This window comes from Apteryx mantelli, chromosome 2 (genome assembly GCF_036417845.1).
Source record: "Apteryx mantelli isolate bAptMan1 chromosome 2, bAptMan1.hap1, whole genome shotgun sequence".
Classification (NCBI taxonomy): Eukaryota; Metazoa; Chordata; class Aves; order Apterygiformes; family Apterygidae; genus Apteryx; species Apteryx mantelli.
The window spans coordinates 28,882,151-28,908,088 of record NC_089979.1 but is presented as its reverse complement, the minus strand read 5'-3'; the positions used below and the strand labels follow the sequence as shown (position 1 = coordinate 28,908,088).

Genomic DNA, 25,938 nt, shown 5'->3' with positions numbered 1-25,938 from the left:
ATTTGCATGAGCCTCAGATGCATTTTGATAAAAACTCCTATTTTCCATACGGCCCACTGATATACAATGAACGGACAACAAAAATCTGTAGCACCACCGAAGGCTTCAGCACCTTGTTTAGCTAATGGAGGGGACTCACATCCACAGGGACTCACACGCCTGCAGCAGCTCCTGCAGTGTTCTCACTGCTCATGTGCAATGGACTAAGCAAATTCACAGAATGTGCTTTTAATAACATGTGGAAAAAAGCCCCTTGCAGTCTGAAATACATGCCCCAAGTTAACCTTTGGCCTATTAAACAATTTATTATCTGACCCCAAACAAAATATACTCGCATCCTAATGCAGCAGTGCTTAAACCGCTTCTAATGTTTGACCTGTGCCTCGTTAGGGTCCCTGATGTTATATGTCTTTGGAGCAATGTACCATTCCAAAAAAAAAAAGGTCTTTGCAAGCTCACTCACAGGGGAAAAATGATATCAAGGATCTCATAGAACAATTAAGAAAAGCAGTTCTCTGTCATTAAAGGAAAAAAATTAAAAATCCTTCTGTTACAACGATGCGTTTTTCTATGAAGGCAAAAAATAGACTAGACATTTACTTAAATGCACAATATTAATTAAAAACTACCTTCAATTCTTAGCAGTAATGGCATGTAACCCTTTTGCAGCATTTGTATCTTCAAAGTATGACATATGCATTAGCTAATTAACTCACCCTGAGTACTAGTGAAGTAAGAAAACAATTAGTTATTTACCAACTTAAAATACATCAATGATTGGCCAACACATCCACAGTGAGTGCTAACCGAGCTGACCGCAGACCTGTGCTTAAAGCGCCTGGTGCCCTGACTTCTGCTCTGCCCTCTCATGTATTCTGCCTCTTTCATAGTTTCTATTTATAAATTAGCTACATGACACAGTTTCAGTGTGGGCAGCTGTCATTTTAACTAATCTCATCCTGCAAATCCACCCTAGCAGGCTTGTTCTCCATTGTGATTGGAGAATAGACTTTTTTGGGCAGCTTTCAAAAGTAACATCTGCTTGAACAACAAGCACCCATTGCTTAGCTAGGCGGAGAATCGCTCCCCAGAATACTTTCCCCTGTTTTTATGCTCACAAAAAGAAAATGAGAATTCTTGGTTCTTACCCTTAGGCAACATCCTTTCTAGCTAGATTTGGTTATAGTCTCTCAGCGGGCACTGACTGTGATTTCTCTTACGGAGGAATAGAGGCTTTTTGCGGCATCCGGTATCACGTTTCAGTACCACTGGGGCAATTAACAGTATCACCGGTGGAATCACTTACGAATGTTTCATCGGTGCGCCTGGAACAGCACCGGGGCGAGAACATTTCTTTTCCCGCCGGCTGCATCCTCTCACTAATAACTAAGGGCATAAACTGCTCAGGGAGGCCAGACCGAGAAGGAAATCAGCGCAGTAAATCATGAAGGTGCATGCAAAACTGCCCGCCGCCTAACGGGAAGCGCCGCGGGGGTGCGTGGGGCGGGCACCCGCCCGCCTCCGTCAGCACCTCCCTGCCCTCCCACCGCCCGTTTCAAAGCAGCCGTTTTCGGTTTCCGGCACAAAATGTTCGCTGCAGCTCCCACCTGAACTTTAAGCATGCGTAGCGTTAGGCAACACAGCCAAATGGTCCTAGACATATATTAAACATGTTGGTTTTCCTGCACAGATATCCTGTGGTGCTCTGCAATCAATTACTGCTATACCACCATCATTAATAATTTTCTTAATGAAAATGATTCTGTTGATCTCCGTTGTATTTTAATTATCAGAGTTAAGCATAATTACACTGCAGCTCTGAGCTGGCATGCAGACTCCTTTAGGGCGCAATTTTGTTTTAACACACTGATAATGTAATTTTACATTGTGTCAGTTGTTTAGTTATTATCCAGTCGTACAATTCCGCTGTATTCCTGATAACAGATAATAACCTTAGCACCTCCTATATCCTGAAGTCATTTAAAAAGCAATATTGGAATTTCACAACTAGCTAACTTAATCGCCTTATGATTTTATAATTCCCACAGCTAAATATTTGTACAGGCACCCTGTTTTAACAATGCCACTAAACATATGGTATCCATACATTTCACATAAATGGTTTAAATAATATCTATGAAAATGTGTGTTATATGGGTATGTTTTTCAGTCTGCGGCAACCGCATTTTTTACACAGTTTCTATTCTGTTCAGTCTTATTTCATTTTTTTAAATCCCTTACATTCCCAGTGGAAGATTTACAGTTAATACCCCAGCCCCTTTCTAGGTTGCCGTTGGACTCCTAGCTCTGGTTTTACAGCTTTACCAAATCTGGTGCACAATTCTATGTTAGACATGAATGTTTCTCAAGTACATTAAGTTGCGATGAACTTATAGTTCATGCATGAGTACTTCCTTCAAATGTATCTGTATCTCAAATTACTGAAACTCTGTAGCTGTCTTCTGAAAGAACATATTTGTAAATCTATATAAAGTACAATTTCTAAAATCTATCTTAAAATTTCAGATACTACATCTAGGAGATCTCTTAAATTACTGAACAATGTATTTTCAAGACATGAGAGAAGTTTGACACAAATATTAAAACAAAAAGCATGCTTTTTTGTGTACTTATAGTTGTAAATGTTTCCTTTAAAAAAAAAATGAAAGGGATAATGACACGTGCCATGAATGTAACCAGCTTGTATCAGAGCTGTAAAAAGGGCTACTAATAAGCTGTTTTTCCCTTTTCTAATTTGTCTTAGTGCTGCTGAAATGTAGGTTTAAAGAATACAGATAGAAATAAGTTATTCTAGACTAAATAAAATTAATTTCAAATGTTGAATAATCATTTAGCTATTCACCCTAAATGTACTCTGATGCATGAATTGAAATAACCAAAGTTTCTTAATCTACAAATTTATATAAAGCTGAATTGAGATTCCACTGTGTAAACATAGCACTGCAATCCTATATATGTGCATCATATATATACACACTTTTCATGTTTACTTACCTAGTGAAAATATTGTGGAGAGTTTTAAAGGCAAACAGGGAGTTAGCTGGCCATCTCAGATTCACTTTCTGTAGGAACTACATACTGATCTCCTCTTTCAATTTTGAAAATCTCCCTGTGATTCTTCTGTGTGCAATATGTGGGTGACTACAGCGCCTGCAGCTTCTAATGAACTGGAAGTCAAGATGACATTCCTATGCTCTTGCGATAGATCTGGGGAAAATTCTGTTCTCAAAGGTATCACCGTAATAAGCTAAAAAGAAATATGACATGCACTTCTAAGTCAGCAACTGATTGACCAGTAACATTTAATGCTAGCCAATTCTCCAACTTACTTTCCTCTTAGAAATCTGCCAATTTAGTCTACTCATCTTATCTTGGATATAGTGAGACAAACAGTTCCCAGGTGACTGAATCATGTACATGTACAATACCACACATTTTGTTCAGCTAATTGCCTTCAGAAATAACAATGTATTGCTAAACAAACTAACAAAATTATACACATGCAACTGCAAGACAACATCGAATTACAACTTCATGCCAGCTGACACCATTTCATTAGCGGTAATGGCACTATAGGAGACAGAAAGCTAACACAAATCAAGGCAATGTAACCTGGAACGATGAGATACAAATTGAAGGAAGAAACATTATTGTATTTATTTATTTTACCATCTTCTATTTGACATTGTTTTGTGATCCAAACCAATTAATCTTTCTAGTACAAAAATCCCAACAGGGTTCAAGGCAAGTGTAGGTACTTCATGAACAACAGAACAGCCAACTCAAAGTGCAAAGAGATGAGCAGAATGTAGTGAAGATAAAGCACATCTGCAACTTATTTCCCACATTCTTTTAGTGAAGCTGCAGGTATTTAGCATGTATTTATCAATTATGTTTCACTTCAGTTATAATATGCATCTACATTGTGTGGTATAGCTATCAGAAATAATCTTGAACGCTATACAATTATCACACAATACCTTGTTACCAAGTACTAAAATAACAACAACATTAGTACAACAAAATGCAGCATATTTGAATGAAAAGAATAACATTTTATTCCAGTTAGATTATGCCAAACTGAAGAAAGTTTTTAGTATTTGAAAAAAAAGTTCATGTTTCAATAGATTCAATCACACAGATAGCACTGAAACTGTATAATGAATTAGTTAGTGTTTGTAAAGTACTTTGAAGATGAAAAGTCTTACTGGTATATATGTGCTAAGTATTATTATAATTACAGCAAGAATATAATACTTGATAAGACATCATCCTATGGGAATTTTCAGAAGCTGTATTTTGGCGTGAAAGTAATTTCTCATTATATTAAAAAGAAAGTTGCAGAAAAGTTTGCCTATGAACTGTATTCAATACTATGAATAGCAAATTGCAGTTCTGGATTCATGAAAAAAGTATCACTATATTATACTTAGAACACTTTGCAACTTCTTTCATTTGGGCAGCAATCAGAAAGCTGCAAAGGAAGGGCAGCTCAACCCTTTTTAGATATGAGCCCAGTTCTCTAGTACTGCAGGTGTTTCAGGTTGCAAAATGAATGTGTTGGCATTCAGTAATTATAACAGAAAGAATTTATAAGACCCTGGTGTGCAACTCATTTTTAACATGCAAATTCCCTGTTTTCAGCGTTTCAACTTTCAAAGGCTTATGGCAGTTTAAAAGCAATCCTCTTATAAGTGTATAAATTGCAATGATTATAGGAACAAGTTGTAATTGTTTCTAGTAAGTTTTTAGGAGTCTTTGATGTTATGATTAGTGTTTTGTATGTTAATATATTGATATGGGTGCTTATTTGCTTGTATGCTTCTATGCTGAAATGGTCACTAGGTTGCCTCAGCAAACAAATCTTTGATCTCGGTAGGTCTGTTTGGTTAGAAATAAAACCTAAAAGAAATTAAACAAGAACAGTGCATGTGTTCTGAAGTATTCACAAAGTGCTGAGTTTGGTAATTGAAACACGAGGAAGGAAAGTCATAGTTTTGCAACCTGATCTTCAGTGGGAATGCCAAAACCAGCTACACTAAATAGGTTATTCTTATCCATGTATTCAAGTAGCTTTTATAACATGCTGTAATGATACTATAACCACATGTACAGAGCTTTCACAGTGACTGAGTGACTGACTAAACAGCATGGTGCATAGTCCGGGCTACTATGGACTGAACTCAGTGCCTTCGCATCTGAGCCAAAGTAGCTGTTGGATGCAGTAGCTTAGATGTAAATTGTTTGGAGCAGGGGAGAGTATCTCATAAAAACTTATGTTCACCTGAGCAAATCTGACAATTCACATAAAACAGGAACAATATGCATTCCAGTAAGTCACTACATTATAGTGAACCATCATCATTGCCACCACACAGAAACTGGAACGTCCCTGGATACTGCAATGTCAAATGTAACAACCCTGAAATCTAGTTGCACTTATCTTCTCTTATCATGCTGACATGAGTTTTTATCATAGTCCAATCAAGTTTGAATCTTTCTTATAAACTAAGATTTCAATTAGTAATCTGCAATGCAATGTAACAAGTAAAAATGCAATCTGGTATGTCATATAAAGTATTAGAAAGAATTCACTTATTTAAAGTGTATAATTACAGATCTGAGGTTTCCCAAGAGGCACTAAGTCTCAGAGAGAAGTGGATGGTATGTCTTAGGTCAGCTTATGTCCCTCTGTGTTTGTAAAACATTTAGTACATTACACACACCCTGTGGGCTTTTCTATAATAGGAAGAAAAGAAAAGAAAAGAAAAGAAAAGAAAAGAAAAGAAAAGAAAAGAAAAGAAAAGAAAAGAAAAGGAAGAAGAAAAAAGAGGGGAAAAGAGGGGAAAAGAATGTGGTAGTAAAATAGGAATGCAAAATAATATAATTTAAGACAAGGGAAAACAAACTAGTCCATTTCTCTAACTGTTATGCAATAGGTATATTTTGATGCTAATACCTTGCAAAAGAAAGTAAGAGAAAAATCGGCTTGTGTTTACCTTTGCTGTACACAATGCAGTTGTTTTTGTTGTCTTCTACTCCTTGCCAAGTCACATCCAGCAACCACTTGGGGCCAGCAGTCAGTACCATAGGGACTGGAGCCTTTGTCTTCTGTAGGAAGGATGATAACAAACAGATGCCATTTGCTTGCCTTGATTAAGAACTTGAATAATAATAGTAATAATCATTTTATTTGCAAACAACAAAATCTCCAAACCCATAAGCCAAGGTCTTATTCCCCTGCCTCGGGATTTTTTTAAGAAGACACAAGCAGTAAGCTTTAGTTCTTTCATTGATTTGAATGGTAGAACTATTATCAAGGATTTTTCCGAATGATATTGGATCAGATCTCCAAGATTAAGCAGATCTCTGGTGGCTCTGAATTATAAAGAGAATGCAGATGACTTTCACAGCAAAGAGCCAAGTGTTTAGAAGTGAACTTTAGACACATTGTACTTCATTATCAACAGGATCTCACTATTTCCTGAAACAGACAGGGAAGAATTTAAAGAATCAGTATCCATTTCAAAGATCTGTCCTGGGTACCATTTGTATTATCATAGGAAATTGTTCTGAATGAATAATGTAATTTTTCCCCTTTTCCTAAGTGTTGATGTGCGATTTTACTATGGTTGAAATAATAATAATGCTAATGATTCACTACTCTTTGTCTCCAGAAAGACTGTAAAAGAAGTTGTATGAATAAATTCAAATGCAGAGAAGTAAAGCATGACATCCACTGCTCTGCAAAGCAAGGAGATGCACATTTAACAAAACCATCTCCTGCATATATTTTGGATGATATATTTAGAGAATTTGGTATTTGAGGAGATAAGGTAGAGGCTTCAAACTTATTTATGCTTAACTCCTTTTACTACTCAGTTGGCAAAAAAAATCTGTGTGTAATCCTGACTTTGTCCTTCAGTAAGTGGTACTGAAATGCCACTTAAATTTCTATCATTCACCACTCTTGCTCCCTATCCCAAACACGAAATGACAACATAGAGTAGAAAGTACAATAGAAAAGTCACAAAGTAACCCTTTTTTTTGTCTGAGATATAATCCTGTCCAAGACATTTCAACCTTTTATAAGAGAATTTGTTCTATTATTTTCTATTCCATCGCTAATTCTACAGCTGGCTCCTGCAACATTCTATTGTGATATTCTATATGATTAAATGAGTTCAAAAATATCAAGCCATAGAAAATCATATATTCACATGGAGATTCCAGATGCTCTGATCTTACTTACTACCTAAAACTGTTCTAGAAATGAAGCTATCGTAGCACATATTACATTCCCCGAATATACAGGAAAAGATTTATTGAAAATAAGATATTATTTAAAATATTTTATACATATAAGGACATACTATTACACATCAATATTTTGATAAAGATGCTGGAATAAGATGTTGTGTATTGAACTTCACAGTTCTTCATATTTTTTCAGTTGTTTTTGATCCTTTTATTCTCTGATACTGTTTTATCAAATACAGTATTTCTTTCTGAATTTGCATTTTATATTTTGCATTTTTGTATAAATGATTAAGTTGTACTTTTTCTATATGCACTCCACTATACTACATTATTGATCTTTCAGAAGTGTTGGAAAAAAACAGATATAAATGAAGAATGAAATTAGTAAAAAGAAATGTGAAAACTAGTGAAAACATACCTATTTAATGTATAAACATTGAAAACAGAGAAATGACATGTCTCACTTTCTAATATTGCTTTTTGTACAGGAAGTGCCGAAGTAACAGAAAGTGTGTTTGATTATATGAAGTTTTACATTGCAAGAGTCATCTCTACTGCATGGGTTTGAAATCTGAATTTATAGCCATGTTCTTATTGGCCAGTTAACATGACTTTTTTTTTTAATTTGGTTATTTTCATATCTAAATTGTCAAGAAGCCCGATAGTTGCAATTATGAAATCAGTACATATTATTTACATGTCAACTGTAAAGAAAATTATGATATAAATGAAATATGAACTGAAAAAGTTCAGCAAGAGATAAGATGGAAGATAATCAAAATATCATCTCTGTCTCCTATTAGAGAAAAGTCTGAACTTTCAGTTTCACCTACCCCAAAACAGCATAAGGCTGCTCTGGAAACAAGGAAAAGTGGCCTTCACATAGCTCAGAATCATACCAACATTAAATAACAAAAATTACAAGCTTTAGCACAAATGTTAGCAACTATGGCTGCAAAGCAGTAACTAAGAGGAAGACCAAGGCATGTTCCTACCACATGCTGAATTTCTCCAACTGCCATTTCAGTCAAGCCATTAATGTGTTTTTTGTACTCATAAAAATTTGCTCTTAGTCTCTGGTAATCCCAAGTGTAATCAACTGATAGTGGAATACTACTCAGGCAATGGACTTTTCCAAGTATGCTATACGTGATTCAGACATTAAAACACATATTTTTTTTAAGCAGGATGCCAAGCTGAAAAAAAAGCAAACAAAAAATTTCTACTAAGTGTAGAAAGGGACATCTATTTAATTTTCTACAAGATCTAATTCCTATGTCTGGTTTTCTTCTTCCCAGATATCTGACATTTCTTTGTTTTCCTCCCTTCTGTAAGAATATTAATATTTGCATTAAGGTGGCCATAGTACACTATCTACATAGACAGGACAAGCAAAATGTGAGGGAAAGGATTACACTTCACTTAACCACAAATTACTGAGCAAGAAACGAGATGCAGAGATATCAAATGATTTTCTCTTGGAGATTAATTTCTCCTTCAATAAATTGAAGGCTTAGTCCCATGTCACTGCTCCTGTTTTTAGACAAAAACAGGGGACAGAGCTGGTGCCTCATCCGTTTTGATGTGGAATCTCTGCAGTACCACGCAGGCTGAGCACCAGCAGTCACGACGTGAGTCCACGTTGCAGTCTCCTGTTTACAGTTTTGCATGAAACTTAAGAAACTAAATGGAGATCACTAAATTAGCTTCCAGATCAGCTTTGCAGTAAAACTTGTAATCAGTTCAGCAGCTGTGAGTGGTTACTACACGCTAGAGATAGGCGGGAGGAGAAACAGGGTGTTTCTTTTCACAGCTCTGCTATTCGAGAAGAACTGGTGGACACCTCGGAAGATTCTCCCACTCTCCCGTAGCTCTGCTCCCAAGCTGTACAGATATGTAAATAAACTTCTTTTAATATGAAAGCAAAACTTCACAAGGCCCCCGGCTGCTTGTAAAGCTTGGCAGCTCAACTAAAGGAGACGGGCAATGACTTCTCTTTGAAGTACCTCAGAGGCATATTATATGAGCTGTGAGATGAGTCAGCACGTTCGTTATGGACCACAGTAGCATTTCTTGGGGGTCTGGAGTTTTGTAAGGTTCACACATTCACAGGAGATGTTCACCAGTGACAAAAGCTTGTTCTTGTTGTGGCTTATTACATATTAAGAATTGAAGCAAGCTTGCTGATTCCAGTAAGGCCATTTCCCTAAAATAGTTAAAATGAAAAGACCCCAGTCCAAGATAACAAGAAGCTATGGTTAAATCAGTCATGCCTTTATCACCTCAAGATTAGACTACTGCAATGCGCTATACCTGAGGCTACATTTTAAATCCATTTGAAAGCTGAAGCTGGTGCAGAATGTGGCAACCCACTTGTAAAGCAGAATATCGTTCTTTAAGCACATTACACCAGCGCTTTCTAATCTGCATTAAGTGTCTGTGGGATTTAAGGTGCTGGTATAACCTGAGAAGTCTGGGACCTGTCTATCTGATACGTGTTTGAGACCTGCCTAGTCCTCTGTCCTGACCATACAACCACAGCTGAGATCCACCAAGGCACATGAAAAAGGTCTTTCTTGGCTTAACACAGAACAAACTGCTGGCATTGCAAAATGTTCTTCATGATAGCTCTTTACCTTTGGGACACCACCCCACTTGAAGTAAAGCATGGTAATGCTCTGACTGTCAGAGTGTACTAGGAAAATCACCCTGTAATTCAGAAGATGTATTTGTTTTAATGTAGCATTTAGTTGGTCATTCTTAAAATGTGGAAGAATTTAACTGCTTTATGTTATGGCTTTTTACAGTGTATTAGGAGTATCTCCAGCCTAAGAAAGGTGCCTTCTTATGTTCTTTTAAATATTAAAAACTAATTAAGTGACAATTGACTTCATCAACCTAACACTTCTGAATAAATCCAAATATGGCCTGTTCCAAAATTTTTCATGAAACAGCAGCAACAATATTACAGCTGCTTAAAAATAAGACTTCAAAAATCAAATGAAACTTTATTTCTGCCTCCAAAAGAACTGCTACAAATTACTCAGAGGCTTATCAGAGCATTCCGCCTACAGACCAAGTAATATCAATAGGGATCAACTAAACTGGGTGTCTGTAACATGGGACCATACAACATGAACCTCAAATTTTGGAAATGATGGCATATAACAAAACTGCAATATCGTTCACTTCTTTACACTAGGTAGATGAGTTTTACCTGAAAATGTTATTTCTGCTAAAGTCTTCATATTCCTACATGCCATAACCAGACAAATTTGACAAGGACAAACAGGTCAAAATCATGATCTCTCAGGGAACAATTAGAATCAGCTAATGAGGATAAAAGAGGTCAAGCAGGCATCCACTTTTCACTAACCTTTGAAGCAACTGGACAAACAAGGGAGGTAACCCTCAATAAATGTTTATATTCAGTCAAGAGGTTAATGGAGCTAAAAATAGCCAGCACAGTGGGTCGAAAATATTTTTGCTAAAAGGAACCAGAGCTGACAAGGTAACATTAGATGGGCTGTTCCCTGCAAAGATTTCTAACATATGATGTGTGTGGCCTGGCAGAAATTTGAGGAAACCCCTACACTGAAAGGAAATATGGCATGAACAAGTTGTTTGAAATCCATGAAATTCTCATGTCAGGAAAGGGATGCTCATCACTGCTAGCTGTTTTCTAACAACCTGTGTCAGAGCAAGTAATAGGTACTAAGCTAATGTTCAATAAGTCACTGTGACATGACTGTACTGTCCCAGGCACACTGTTCCAAAAAGCGGTCAGCATTATTTAAGGGGATATACTATTCACTGAAAAATCACTACTTTTCTAATCTTTATTTTTTCTTCCTACAGTCAGTTCAGGTCTCTCTAATGTCAAAGCTACCTCCTTAAATTACCCTCACCAAAAGAAAGGAAAGTTGCTGGAGACTAAAGATACTCAAGGGCCTTGTTTCCAGTTCTCTTCTGGTTCTCCCGAACAGATTTTCACTGTAAATCTTCTCAAGAATCTGAGTTCCCATAAGCGATACAGAAGATTACTAAAAGGTCTTCATGCCCTTAGAGAATGTTCCTGTGCCCCTCAGTACAGTCTTACTTTCTACAGTCAATTAAGGACAACACTGTACTGGGAGGAGAGCTGTAAATATACCTCAAGTGCCGTCACATATGAGTCTGGGATAGTAAAATACCAGTTAATACTGGTTAGCAGCAATCCAGGGAGGTTGCTACTTCAAAATTCAATTTAAATTCAATTTGACCATCGCAGTGTTAATGTACCTGCTGACATGCTGGAATGGCAGAATCTCCCCTCTCAAGAGGGGAAGGTCACCTCTCGGTACGGCAGACGCCGTACTCAATATGGCAAGAGCTCATCAAAGCAGCCCAGCTGGGAAGGGCTCCTGAGGGCTCGCTCACTCTACAGTGAGCAATAGCAGAAATTTACATTAACATTGATGTCTCGATATATTTCTTTATCATATAATTGATAACAAATTCATTGAACCCTAAGACACACAAATCCAACCAACCCAGTGTGCAAACAGACATAGGCCCCCATTTTGCTGTTTATTTGTGTGCAATCTGCTGGACCATCTTTCAGTTTCAGATTCTGCAGCTTCTCTGATAATTGGCAGAAGAAAGAGAGACAAATCGTCACTTGTGATGGGCCATGAAACTGATGATGGAGAAAAGAAAGAGGGTTCAGTATTACTTCCCAGGATGGTGGCAAACATAGGAGGGAGTCCTTATGTCACCTTACACCCAGGGCTCTCAATTCTCTTTATTTAGCACTGTTGGTTAACAGCACCATTGCACCTGCAGACCAGTTGGTTCTGAAAAAGCCTGCATCATTCTAGGTCTACAGGGTATTATATTGGCTGCTATTTCTTTTGGGATTCCACTTTTCTGAAGAGGGAGTTGAGTCTCTTTAGCTTTTTGCATTGATAGTAGAAGGAAGGAATTGGTAATATTTGAGGAGGCTTTGGCCAAACCAAAGCTTTTAAATGCTTCAAACACAAAAAGGAAAAATAAAGGGTGGGGGAGAAAGAAAAAGAAATGTACACAGATGGAATCCCAAAAGACAGCTGGGATTCCCTTTAACTGAGAAACCCTGCTGTCTACCCCAGGAGATCATCACTTGTCAAGTGACAAAGTTGAACATACATTTCGCCATACATCCGCAAACCTAAGGCAGATCAAAGAAAATATTAAATCAAAAAAATACGCCCTAAGTCTATTACTACTTTCCAACACTGTCATGACTTCAATATGATTTCAAGTTCTTTATTAATATCAAATATGCCTGCCAACGAATGTCCCTAATGCAACCTAAATGTAAGACAGATTTTGAAATCTGATCATGTTACCTAGTCAGAATGCATTCTTTTCAATCAACAAAATAAACATCAATCTAATCTCACTGTAATTTAGGCACAAAGTAATGGTTGTCATAGAAAGCAACTTTAGCTTGTTCTCTTTAATCTGAAGATGAGGATACAGTAAATACTGGCACCACTTTGAGATCTTTAAAAAATTCTAAGTGCAAAGCTCAGCACTGAATTACAAATCTTAGGAGGGCTGGAAATGTGATATATTTTGAAGCCACGTCTGAATTCAGCACATCTAGGACTGGAGAAGTTCAGCCTCCCAGTGCTGTGTGCGGGCCCACCTTTCCTCATTTCGGCAGTGGTCCTTCTCGCCCACTCTGTGTGCGAGGGACTTCAATGGACCCTTCTGAGAGCACTTTTGTGGTTCACTTCCCAGTTCCTGCATTTGGAGAAGCCTAACTCAGCCAGAATCAGGACATTCAAGGTCTATTTGTAAAAAACTTGCCCTTTCACTCGGAATATACAGGCAAAAGCAGAGTGAAACTCATACCCTCAAAACTTAGGAAAGGTAGTGGTATTAATGGAAAGATAATGGGCATTCATATAAAATATGTACAGCATAAAGTACTGTTAGGATCAGTCATCCAAAATCACAAATGAAAAAATTACAAAATTACCTTAAAATCCTCCAAACTTATAAAAAACAATAGATACATACTTATTTACATATTTTTATGTTTTTTTTTGTCTGGAATACCTTTGGAATCTATTTTCAAACTTTCCCCCAGAACTGTTGAGGTTATAAATTTATGTTTAAAATAGTTAATCCAGATTCTGGTTCATGGAGCTTGGACTCCTGGTCATAGCTCAGGGTCCTGATGAGTCTTGCCAGCTGTCTCTCATGGTCTCTTGGCGGATGTGACACCCAACTGTTAGATACAGGGATGGAAAGGCTGCAAAACCTGAGTCTCTTAACACTGCCTTTCCTCTGCCGCCACTGCCTGTGTTGCTGGCCTTTCTATTCCAGTCCTTTCCATCCTATAAAATCTTTTCCCCTTGGCTTCACTGCACAGCTGCCCCTCTCCTGCCCTGTCCTCCTACCTTCCCCTTTCTTTGATTTGGGGTTTGCTGGTCTAATGGAGCCCAGCTAACTCCTCTCCTTCCCAAATGTAATGGAACTGGCAGTAGGGTATCCTGTCATTGCTTTCGACTTGACTTTCTTGTTATGCACCTCCTATTACTCTCTGTCCTGTTCTTCAGATTCTTTGGAAAAGCACCATATACATTGTGCATTTACACAATGACTAACACCAGGAAACCACACTTAGTTGGTGCTGGGATTATTCAAAATATGATTAACAAGGATATTCTGAAACTTTGCAATGCAAAATGAATTATCTTTGCTCTGATGAGTTGATGTCTGTGGGTAATATGACCACCGTAATTGTCTTAGTGTTCAGGTATCTGTCATGGGTCTTAAACCTTTCCATTTTACTGTAAAGTTGAATACTTTGTATAATACTATTTCAGAGATGACATGCACCTGTACAGATGAAATCAGACTATATATAACTTATCTTTAGAAAAGATATATTGCAGTGCTTTTTGCACACTTTCACACTGAATTATCAGTGCATTTTTCCTACTGGGTTATACTCCATGCTGTAAATTATTGTCTACACTGAGAATTAGGTTTCCGTTACTACTAATGAGTTCATTTTGATATTTCTCAGCAAATAGTTTCCAAATGAACTTGCTTCAGCATAATCCCTTTCACTTTTGCTAATCATTTTTAGTGTTAAGTAGATGAGTGTTCCACTAAATATGACTTAGCTGCATTTCTTCAAACATCTAGCTTACACTGGATATGTTGAGAGACTAAACTCAGGGAACAACAGTCAATCCCTGTTAATCATTTGACACCTGCTCTCTTACTTTGCACAAAGACCATTTGGGACTGAGATGGTAAATGTGACAACAGATATTCTAGATAATCAAGAGGACCATTACAGAGGATGTTTTTAGAAGACAAAAAAAATATTTATATTGCATATAGATAAATTCTGCCTGTTCCCACTGTCCAACTATATACACTTAAACCATCTACAATAACTGCTATGCCTATTATAAATTGGCATAGTAGTACAGTGCGATTCTGCTTAATTTATGTTCTGCAGTAATTTTGGATTTTTTTTTCTTTTGTTTTAACCTCAAAATGGATGTCTTAATTCCTCATTTTCAAAAGTTCAGATTCCATAGATTGTATATACTTATTTATTAACTGAGGAATCAATTAAAAATACAAAAATAAAAAAGGCCATGCAGAAAGAGTGTCATAAACAATCCATTACACAGAACTACAGATTAGTTAGTAGTTAATTATTGATTATAGATTCTAGTTATTATATATTACTATTACTTTGCCTAGAGCTACAAACACAGCAGGTTGTTTGTGTTACTTTAGACAAGTGAACAGTTTTGTCATGAAAGGTGAATAAGTGAAGGTCAGGCTTTAGCAACAATGAAAGATAATGTTATTTAATTTCACATTTTTTTCCAAAATCAAAAAGGAGAAAGATGAGAAGTTTTCTGTATATACTATTACAATATTTTTAATATATTATCCACTGCAGCACTATTAGGATTATATTTCCAATACATATTGAGGCCTCTATGAAATAAATATTTAATACAACGGTATTTTAGACCATGGTATAGGTATTATAATATTACTGTCTTGATGATATGTGATACAATACTTGAACTTCAGTGGTACTCACACTGAAGGCACACAAAATATTATATAAAAACTCCCACCTAGATTTAGGGAATATAAAAAAATCTTCCGTGCTTTTCCTGCTAATTTTTAAAGAATTTTAAGCATGTTTTTCTTAGGTATTTTTCATATCTATCTTTACCAACAGAAAAAAGAGTAGTTTAAAGTAACAGTGTAAATCCAATGTACAATCCTCTGCCCAAGTCTCAAACCTAGGTTTTTTATTTGCTAAAAGACAGGGCAGTCATTTAAGGTAGAAGTAAAGTTTAACACATAACAAGCAGAAGTCTATATGTATGACTTTGATTAATTATTTTTAGTTCAGTTAAAACATCACAGTTTATCTCATTTTAAGATTATCTTTGACATATTTAGAAATCCTAATGCAGATTTTATGGCCCACACCTATCCCTGATGGTGCTAATGGACTAGACATAATGAATCATTCTAATTTGGATGAAGGGACCACACAACATTGCAGCAGTTCTTTAGAGAATTAAGGCTCAGTTCTGATCTTCCAGACTTATGAATGCGTTTTTTGGATTAGGCCGCATATCTGTGCATCTGTTGAGTCTCAAGGGGTGTATATGCAGCTAAGTGTTCTGACCTTCCAATGTACTGTATCAAATGTGTGGCCTAGGGATATGAAAGGATTTGATTACAACTGTATTTTAACACTGATTTAATATATAATTATGGGCTAAAACCTAATTCCTCCTTACATCTTTATGTAGAAAATTCCACCACTATTAAGCAGAGACTAGGGTATTTTTTACCCAGAGAGTATGGTAGTAAATGGAAGAAACTGAAATACGCACCCAGGATAATGTAAAATCAAGGACAATCTCCTTAGGAATGGCTTTAAAATCAGCTTCTTGTGTCCATAAAAAAACAAGTTTAAATTATCTTTTGTGAGTGTTCTCTTGGTTGGTGCACTGTTGCATTATGCATGATTCGTGACTGCTTATGGTAAAAATAAAATGTAACAAGGTTCCATTAGCGATTTTCAATATTATTCTAAGATTTCTTGTTTACAGCTAATAAGGAAAGGAATTAACCTACACATACACAAAAATATTAATGGAAAAGTTTGTAAATACCTAGAACTCTGGATTATTCTCTATTCACTTGTAAGTATAACTTTTTTTTTCTTGTTTAACAAAGACAGAATTTTATCAAATTTCCTTTACCTGGGGAAACTTCCATAATATATACATAATATCTTCACTTTAAATTTTTTATTCTGAAAAAACATGAAATATTGCTACTGAGAAAATGATGAAATATTACTCCTGGCATCATATGAAAATGAGCTTGGTTAAAATAAATTATCATATCACTACGCAGTATTCTAGAGATTTTTAATCTTCTTTCCATTCCATCACAAATTGTACAAATTTTTAAATAAATAACAATCTTATAGGATAACAGACTAACAGGGGCACTATAGGAAAATATTTTGCAAAATTCTGTGCTCTTTTTTTGTAAATATTATCTTTATCACATCTGAATTATGGATTTATGATGATTACATATTTTTATTATGATTTCAGAAGGTTTGGGCCAAGAACATGAACTGAGCAGACTAGTGCCTACACTTTGTGGGCAGTTACTTTCTTCCAGTCAAAGAATATAACTAGGTCATTCCCCCCCTCCCCTTAAAAGCATGAGGATTTTTTTCCCTGTTCTCACATAAAAATGAAAATGAAGTTCCCTAAAATGCCCAGTAGCAGATGAAAGGGATCCTGATTTTTCTGAAGCTTGTGTGACATAGTTGTGTAACACAGCTCTCATTTAAATCACTTCAGTGTACTGATTATATGCAGCATAACAGGGAACTACAACTATGCAAGTTTGCATTAAAAAAAAGTTTGAAAGGAATGGGCGAAGGTCCTTCACTGGGCCTGGAGATAATCGTGAGGAGTCCAGCAGCAAGACTGGGGAACGCAGGGTTCTGGTTCCAGTAAGACTCAACAAACAGCTCAGATCAGAATCTAAAGTGCAGGAAAACAGCCTGTAGCTTCGAGATTAGCTTTCTCACACTCTTCCTGAGTTAAGCCAGTACAAACATCATCATGAATGCATAATTATGATTACGTTCTACACTATGCATAATAGATCTTAAAATCTGGAAACAAAGAAGTAGTGTAGGAATGCAATTTTCAGGCTTTTGGTTGTGAACACAATGAGCTGGGTGTAAGGGTAAAAGACTTTTATATAAGTAAATACAGTTCCAAGAAAACATATTTTATTTGGAAAATTCATTCAGATACTTGTGAAACATTTACACATAAAAGAAGGGCTAAAAGGGTGATAGGGACCTGGCACATGATTATAACTTGAAAATAACAGTGAATAAAAAATAATCCCTCTCCCATTTTAAAATATTTTAGAATACCCCAAAAAATTATCATTTGGAATAAGTAAGAATAGACAAAGAAGCTGACAGTTCATCAAGATTATTTAAAGGATCTTTTTCTCAGAAAGAAAGAAGTTGATTTTTGAAATCTTTTGCACCAAGAAGTTCACTACGAACCAATGTCCAGTTCTGGGAACGTTGGCTATCCACAGCCTGTTACGAGGCTGAAATGAGGGTATTGATAAAGACTGAAGTTACTTGCTTTCAAGTGAGCTGATGGATCCATTTCTGTAGTCCACAGCTACAGAATATTAGTGTCACACTCTAACCAGTCACCAGTCGACTGGTGAAGGCACTTTAGGACAGCAGCAGCCCAGCTCCATGCTCTCTAATGGGTCCCCTCAGGAGCTCTCGAGCCTCTGCTCAGGATCAGAAGTCCAAGTAAAGGTCCTTAAATGCAAGTGCTCTAATTTTCAAAAGTAGGGAGCAGTAGGGAGCATCAACAAAAAGCAATAAATTTGCGCCTTGTTCATAAAAATCAGGTTAATTTTCTCTTGTGAAAGGAAAACTCAAAGTGGATAAGATGAATCATGTTGGATAGCTCCACACTGCGGACTGAGCTTAAATAATTAGAAATCCATTCCATTGCTGGCTCAGACCAGTGTCACAAATGATGATTTTTAATTCTAACAGGTAATTTTTCCTGGCTAGCTTTTATCACTTTAACATCGCAGTCTGCATCAGTGGTATGAAGACTCAGTGTTCTGAGCTAGCGAAAGCTTTTGAAATTGGCCGAATCAGAGCAGTCCAGGCTCACAGAAGTTAGTAAAACTTCCTACCAGAATTTCTCTCACTCTTGTCACAGCGACTGGCATGGAGACGCGGCAGCATTGCTGCCAGCCGCCCTCCGCGGTTCAAACCACCACCACCACACAGCACTGGGCACAGCAGCTGCTGAAGCCAAACACGGTGCTGGCACATGAATGAGGGGGCGCTTTGCCCTGCTCTCGGGGACCAGTGGCAGCGGCGGGGTTTTCGTTTCAGCAGGAAGGGCTGGGCGCCGAAGGCTTGCAGATCCAGCCCCCTCGTTTCAGGGACACGGAGGTGACCATCTACCAAACTTTTGTGCTACACTGTGCACGGTGAGCAAGGGAAAACCAGTGACGACAGGCAACACAAGACACAGTGCTCGCACACAGCACCAGCCGGAGCACGGCTTCAGGGCACAAACCACCCAAATGAACTGTGTGAAGCAGAAAGCTGCTTATGGGACCACGAGCTCATGCCGCATGTAGTACACGGGAGACACCAGCCTGTTTGCATTGAAAGTTCAAGTAAAACTTGATTTACAGCTGCATCTTACAAGCAGCAAGCGCATTCAAAGAGCACAGAGGACCCTGGACAAAGAGTGATACATGATGGGGCCACAGCGGGAGATGGCAGTTTCACTTAGTATTATAAAAATGCATCTTATTCTGTTTTTAATCAACGAACCTTATCCGGCAATCAAGGCAGATATATAATAAGCTGAGCTGCTCTGTAAATCTAAACATTCCCCACAAATAGAAAAGATACAGCCTGAGCTCCCTGATTGTTACTATGGCAACTATCTAAAATGAAAATCTTGTTAACCCTTCGCATGCTGCAACCACCCACGCGCCAGTGTTAGCTGACTTCCGTGCACTTATCTTTCCTTTTTCCCTCTCAAGAAATTCATAATTGTATGGCTTCACAGTAGTTATGCTCTGGTTATCCTATTTGAGACTGAAAGGACTGTGATAGGTGGCAGTTTCATATGTACAGCTGAGTTTTGTTACTGGCTCATTACTGGGATTATAGTTCAAAAAGCAAATAATAAAACACAAGACACAATCCCTAGATCACTTCACAAGGCCTGTGATTTGGATTAAAGCCTTGACAACAGGAATGGGATGCTTTCTAGCAAACACTACTGCTCTTTCCTGCAAACTGATTTGACTGTAAATATCACGCATTTGTCAGAGGAATTGTTTCTCTTTAGCGCATTATAAACTGGCTACTTTTAAAACACTTTTTTTTAGCTTCTATTTCTTAAGAAGTACTGTACAGAAGCCTGTCTGGGATTTTAACAAAACCATATATAAACCATGCTGCTTTGAAAATTAATGGATCGATATTTGACGTGAAACCTCTCTTAAATGCAAGAAAACTCAGACAAATGAGAAAACAGACTTTCTAATGGAGAGCAACAAAGAGTAGCAGATGATTTTACAATCAAATTTATCCATGTAACTACCTAAATATTTCAGGCATTTTCATCATAATGTCTATGTGGTAGTGTCATGACTAAGAGAAATTCTCTGCAATTGTCAGGCCTTCCACAGATTTGGGCCGAAAAAGCTGAAGCCATGGAAATTCTTCAGTATTTAAAGGGAAGGAAGAAGGACTTGGCTTATTGACATCAATTCTATTGATTCCTTTACTTCGTGCCTACCACGTAATTAAGAGACACCCTTCAGTATTAGGCAGATTTAGACTCTTTATGGCATTCCTAAGTATGTCATTTAAGACAAATATGCACTATATCAATTGATTATTACTGAATGAGAAATACTCAACCGGTATTTTGGTATTCAGTTTGGCAAATTCATCATCACAGGTAAGAGTTAAAAGGCCATTATTTGGGCATTTTGTGAAAACTGAATAACATTTATGTAACTTGATCAAATTAATAAATAACATGCTTTGCTTTATAAAAGCAAAATTTATAGGTAACTGAGCCCTTATAACTTCAAGGGAATGAAGTAAGTAGAGTGTAAATTATCTTAAGATCTTCCTGAAAAGGTGTCACTGTTAAACTATTAACTTTATTAAACTTCCAGTACATTAGATTAAAGATGTCATTTACAATTCAAATCAATAACCAAACCGAGTATCTTAAAATTAGTGAAATATCAATACTACAATACTATTTTTTTAAAGCAAGTTTTTAAGGTTTGTCTAGAAGTATTTAAAACATTGTGAAATGAATTGGTTTAAAAAGAAATTGGATTCTTTGTTACAAATGTGAATGTCTGCCTGATGTTAGAAGTTATTCTCATTTACAGAAAACGAACCTGTCTATTTAAGTGAAAAACACAGCCCTCTGTTTTTTTTTTTGTTCTTATTCTTAATCAACACCTATGTTTCCAAAAAGCTCACAAACTTTGCTTGCACAATACACACACTGAAGGACAGACTACTGGTACCAGGCAAAAAATACACCTCTGGCCTGATCCAACATTTCGTAAAAGTGGATGTAATGACTCCAACCAGCTTGAGTCTTTTGGAACAGGATCAGTGAGGTGCATAACACATATATGGCTGGTGCTGGAATACATATATGTAAGAAAATATTCACAAGGAGAATGATTTGAATGAGTTCCTCTGACTCAGAGTACCTTCCAATTATATTTTTCCAACTTCTGAAATACTCCCCATGTTTCTGTAAATAATTTGCCAAACAACATTCTCATTAACTTACCTTTTACATTTTAATTCAAAATCTGCCTCTTTTGTATCATCAAATGCACTACATTTTCTAGTGTTAAATTTCATATTTAATAATATTATGATCACTAGATCCATCCTAGAGGCTTTCCAAACATCAAGCCTATTTATCAGTGTTGGCTTATTTCCCAGGAATACGTCCAAAATAATCTAGAAATGTATTGGCTAGTCAACATACTACATGTATAGGCAATTCCTCACTATCTCTAGGAAGGTACAGCAGTCTTAGTTTTCCACTGTTTTATTCCTAATAATAGATTTAAAAAATAATGCTATCACATTGACAAATATTTTAGTTTTTTTCCTTGACCTTTTAGCCCCCTCTCCCCCCCGCCCCCAATTTACCTTTAAAATGTCCTGTTTGCCTTTCTCACCAACTGACTTGAAGACTCTATACCACCTACAAGGTAGATATGGATTCTAAGTCTTCTGACTATATTATAGTTATATACAATTATTTTGCAAGGAAAAGATTTTTTTTGTGGTGTAAGTGTCCAGGTCAATTACAAGGATTTGTCTTTTGCAGGGCAAACCAGGGCCAAATTTTATCTTCTTCTAAGAACGTTTAGAGACTGGGGGATTCTGCCACGTATGCACCAGAGACGCCCACCCCTTCTCTAGGTATCTGACCTCCTTGAGCAGGCAAAGAAAGAGCCAGGGGGCTCCTGGCAGGTAACAGGGTTTCTCAAAAAATCCAAAGGGAAAAGGGTATGGAGACCTGCACACAGGATTTGTAATGGTGAGGCCATCCTTGGGGGCAGATTCTGTCCTATAACTATAAATTGCTGACAAAACCTCAGGAAACCAGCACACAGTAATTATCATCTGACTGCAAATCTTTCCAATTTTTCAGCCTTAATCTAAAAGGTTTTCTAAATCCTAACAACCAAAACTTATGGCAAAGCTGTAAGAGCCAAACCTAAAACTGGAAATCACAACCTTGAAAATGAATTAAACAAGATTCATGTTTAAAAGTAGTAGTGGTTGGGATTTTCGTATATAATCACTTTGCAGTCTCTCACTGGTATATAACTAATGGCAACAGAGAAAAATCATATAAAAGACGTAGTGCTGGAATCTATAGGTAGCTCAAAGAAAACTACAGAAATATACTGAATTCAGTAATGAAAAAGTTAGTCTTTTCAATTTTGGTTAATTATTAAGAACAAAACATTTTGCAAAATATGACTTGATGTTGGGAAAAAAAAACCCAAAATGTTCCTTGTTCTTTAGGATAATAATGATAATAAAATAAAGAATGCTGCAAAATGTTACAAATTCTGCCTAAATGTGTTACTAGCTTTTAATCATTTTCTTTAAACTCAGCACTGGCTTAAAATGTGCAACATAAAATATTCAGTGTAATTTCATGCAAATGCCAGGTTCAAGACTAACAATTAACAAAGGCAATCAAATCTGTCCAGGCATATCTGTTCAGTTATGCACACTCATCTTTAGTTCTGTAATAGACAAGCAAATAGACAAGGGGTCATATTTTACTCTCAGAAACACAGACGCTATTCCCATTGATGTCAAAAGGAATTGCACCTGTGGTTCAGATAACAGAATTTAACTCAATCTTTGTAGGTCATCCTTTCACTGTGCTTTCTACATTGTCAAAGATTTTATGATATTATTAATTTCATTTTGTATTTTAAAGAAATTTATTATGCTTTTTTTTCCCCCTGCGCTTTACGGCTGACTCTTGAAGTGTTCATTCCAGCATTACTTCAGCTCAAATTACCAGAGAAGTCAGAAGGAGTTTCTCTGGAGCAAAGCTCAAGGACTACATGCTTTGGACCACAAATACATTAATCTGTAGAAAAAAAAATTGTTCTATTTCACTGCATCTTATAAAAGTTAACACTATAGCAGGTAAAACCTCTCTTAATTCCTTTTATATATATACACATACATATAAGGAATTAAGAGAGGTTTTACCTGCCATTTTATTTTTACATACATATATATATATACACATATACATACATAAACATACATATATATATATACACACACACACACACACACACTCTGTCAGTATTCATAGTTCACACAAATGCCATGACCAAACAGTAAAGAATTCAATCCTTTACATTTCCTCTTTCCTGAAAGTGATTTCCAGGTCAAAGGATACCAATCTGCTTAATCATCTCATGGAAAAACATTAAATGGACACAATCCTGCCCCCATTGAAATCAGTTAAACATTTACCATTGTTTCCTTTTATAAATCCCCAATATTTCTGTGTAACATATGAATAGATTGTGATTGGTGGAAAGCGGAAAGAACCAGGAAAAAGACATATCAACTATAATGAAGAACAGTAAAATTATGATACTAAAATAATAACAGCTTTAGAAGCATAATTAACTCGAGGAGGGATGCCAAAAACATGTAAATAAACTCAGTGCCACACAATTAACTCTGGGAACTAGCTTCAGAGTCATTTTATATCTGTGCAGCCTCGAAAGGTCCCTGGCACCATGCTGCAGGTCCTCCCGCCGACAGCCCTCGAGGTGATGCAGCAGTGAAGTTCATACATGGTATTTTCTGTGAGTCTGCCTCCGTTACGAAAGATCATGTAGCCAGAGATTATGCTCAGGGAAACCTGCAGCAACATGTTCTTCAAGGGTATTTGAGGACATGTGCTTTGCACATAGCTTCACTACTTCTCCCCCAGAGAAATATTATTTCCTTGCACTGGTGTTTCCACTAAAAGTATTTGAACATCCCTATAGAGTTCTCTAATTTGAGCAGCTGGAAGGAGAACTGAGTCTCCCAGGCACAGTGCTCACTGCCACCGTGTTTGCTGCACTCAGGGAACAAGTCCTTACCAAAGGACTTGGAAAGGAAGAAATCAGCAGAGCTCATAGCCCCAAATGTATCTCTATTTTAAAGTAACCATAATTCTGTTTCTCCTGTTATGTTCAAAAATAGATGCTTCAATTGCTAAAAGTTATCTGAGAGTACCCCTGTTTTAGCTCTGATGGTCAGTTAGGTTTTACCTCATAAAAGTCACAAAGTTTCATTTTACTTCCCAAAGAGTTAGATTATGTGAAAGAGATACTAAAAATGCATTTTCCAGTATATGTTCTGAAATAATTCAATCACATTATGTTACCTAAAATCAAAACAAAATGACATAATTTTGGCAAGAACAGATTTCTTTGAATTTTCAAATGTTTTTTTGAAGAATTCACCCATTTAAAAATCAGTCATGCAGATACGCCATCAGTAGAAATGACACTGAAAGTGGATACACTCTTTATAAATAAAAACCACAGAGACTGAGTAAGGTCACTGCATGAGAAAAGCTCCAAAATCACTCTCTGAATCACTGTTTTACTTAGTTAAAACATTTCTAAGGGCCAAGATGAAGAATCTAGATTCATTTAACTGTGGTCATGCTTTTATCAACAGAAGTTTTTCTAGCTTTCATTAGTTATGAAAGATTTAATACTTAATAGATTGAATAACTATAATTTATATTAGCAGTTTTTTGGATTCCTAACTCCTTTTATACATGGATATTTTCTCTTTTAGCATGCTGCATCTTATTTTTCACTCTACCTTGTATGCTTTAGTGAGTAGTAGGAAAAAAAGAGAGGCAAGATACATGTGCAGGGTCTTGAAATCTGCCTCTTTCTCATTCTGAACACCACTACTAAATACAAAAATCATTCAATAGACACTAGCTAATCACTGTTACACCTAAGGATTACATTTTATAACAACAGATGCACAAATTCGTATTAAGAAACATCTGACTTCAAACTACATGCTAAAATCAACAGGAATATACTATCTTAAATACTTGAGCAAAACTCAGTAAAAGATACAGTGGGCAAACATTGTAGTCAGCTCAGCAGTGATTACCAACTCATGCTCCAAATTCACTATAAAATGAAAATCAATATTTCCACAAGTTCCTGCAACATAAAAGATAACCTTCATTGATTTTTCTAGACTTAGGCCTCACTGATAAAATCTAATATAAATTTTCAACCACGAGGATTTGGATCAGAGCAGGGGTGATAAGTCCTGCACATCTCTTAAGAGGTGGAGAATTTTTTTTTTAAAGTGCACGTTCATACTATTTATAATTTGCCCTGTGCAAGTGAAAGCCTCTTCCACCAGTGCTATCAGGAATCTCTTCTAATTTTTATTACTGTGAGGCTAAAGCCTGTTCCAGATAATTTGGAAATTTCAGGGGAATTGTGATAGGGCTGATGGTGCAGCCCTGGCTGACTTGAGAAAAGAGCTAACCCGTAATAGCCTCCATGGCCGTGCTGATTAAATGTTGCCATAGATGAAAGGCCTGCCATCGCCGCAATAAATTAACCAATCACACAAATCCCAAGTCAGTGCTAATCCTTCCTTGATACTCTGATCCTCTGATCAGCTCAAGGAGGTAAAGAAACTGGCTTGTGACGCTTGGTGCTCTAACCCCTGGATTTCATGTGTACAACGAGCTAATGATATCTTGCTGACCAGTTCAATGGGATGAACTTCTCTCACAACCCTTAGGGAACACTGTGGCCTTCTTTAAAAAAAATGACAAGCACATGGCAGGTTCTGTGTTTTATTATGACACCGCAGGAAAACTAACCAGCACTTGTTAACCACAATAAGCATCAAACTGAGGCATGGTATAAAACATG

General features: G+C 36.7%; 1 protein-coding gene across 3 annotated transcripts in view; it reads right to left on the bottom strand.

Annotated features, from left to right (window-relative positions):
* The window catches only part of ZFPM2 (zinc finger protein, FOG family member 2), a 314,045-nt gene that overhangs the window by 101,328 nt on the left and 186,779 nt on the right, over positions 1–25,938 (bottom strand). For all 3 annotated transcript variants that reach the window (XM_013954673.2, XM_013954674.2, XM_067290408.1), the window contains one exon: positions 6,021–6,132. In XM_013954673.2, the coding sequence (XP_013810127.1) occupies positions 6,021–6,132 (112 nt within the window). The remainder of the gene's footprint in view (positions 1–6,020; positions 6,133–25,938) is intronic.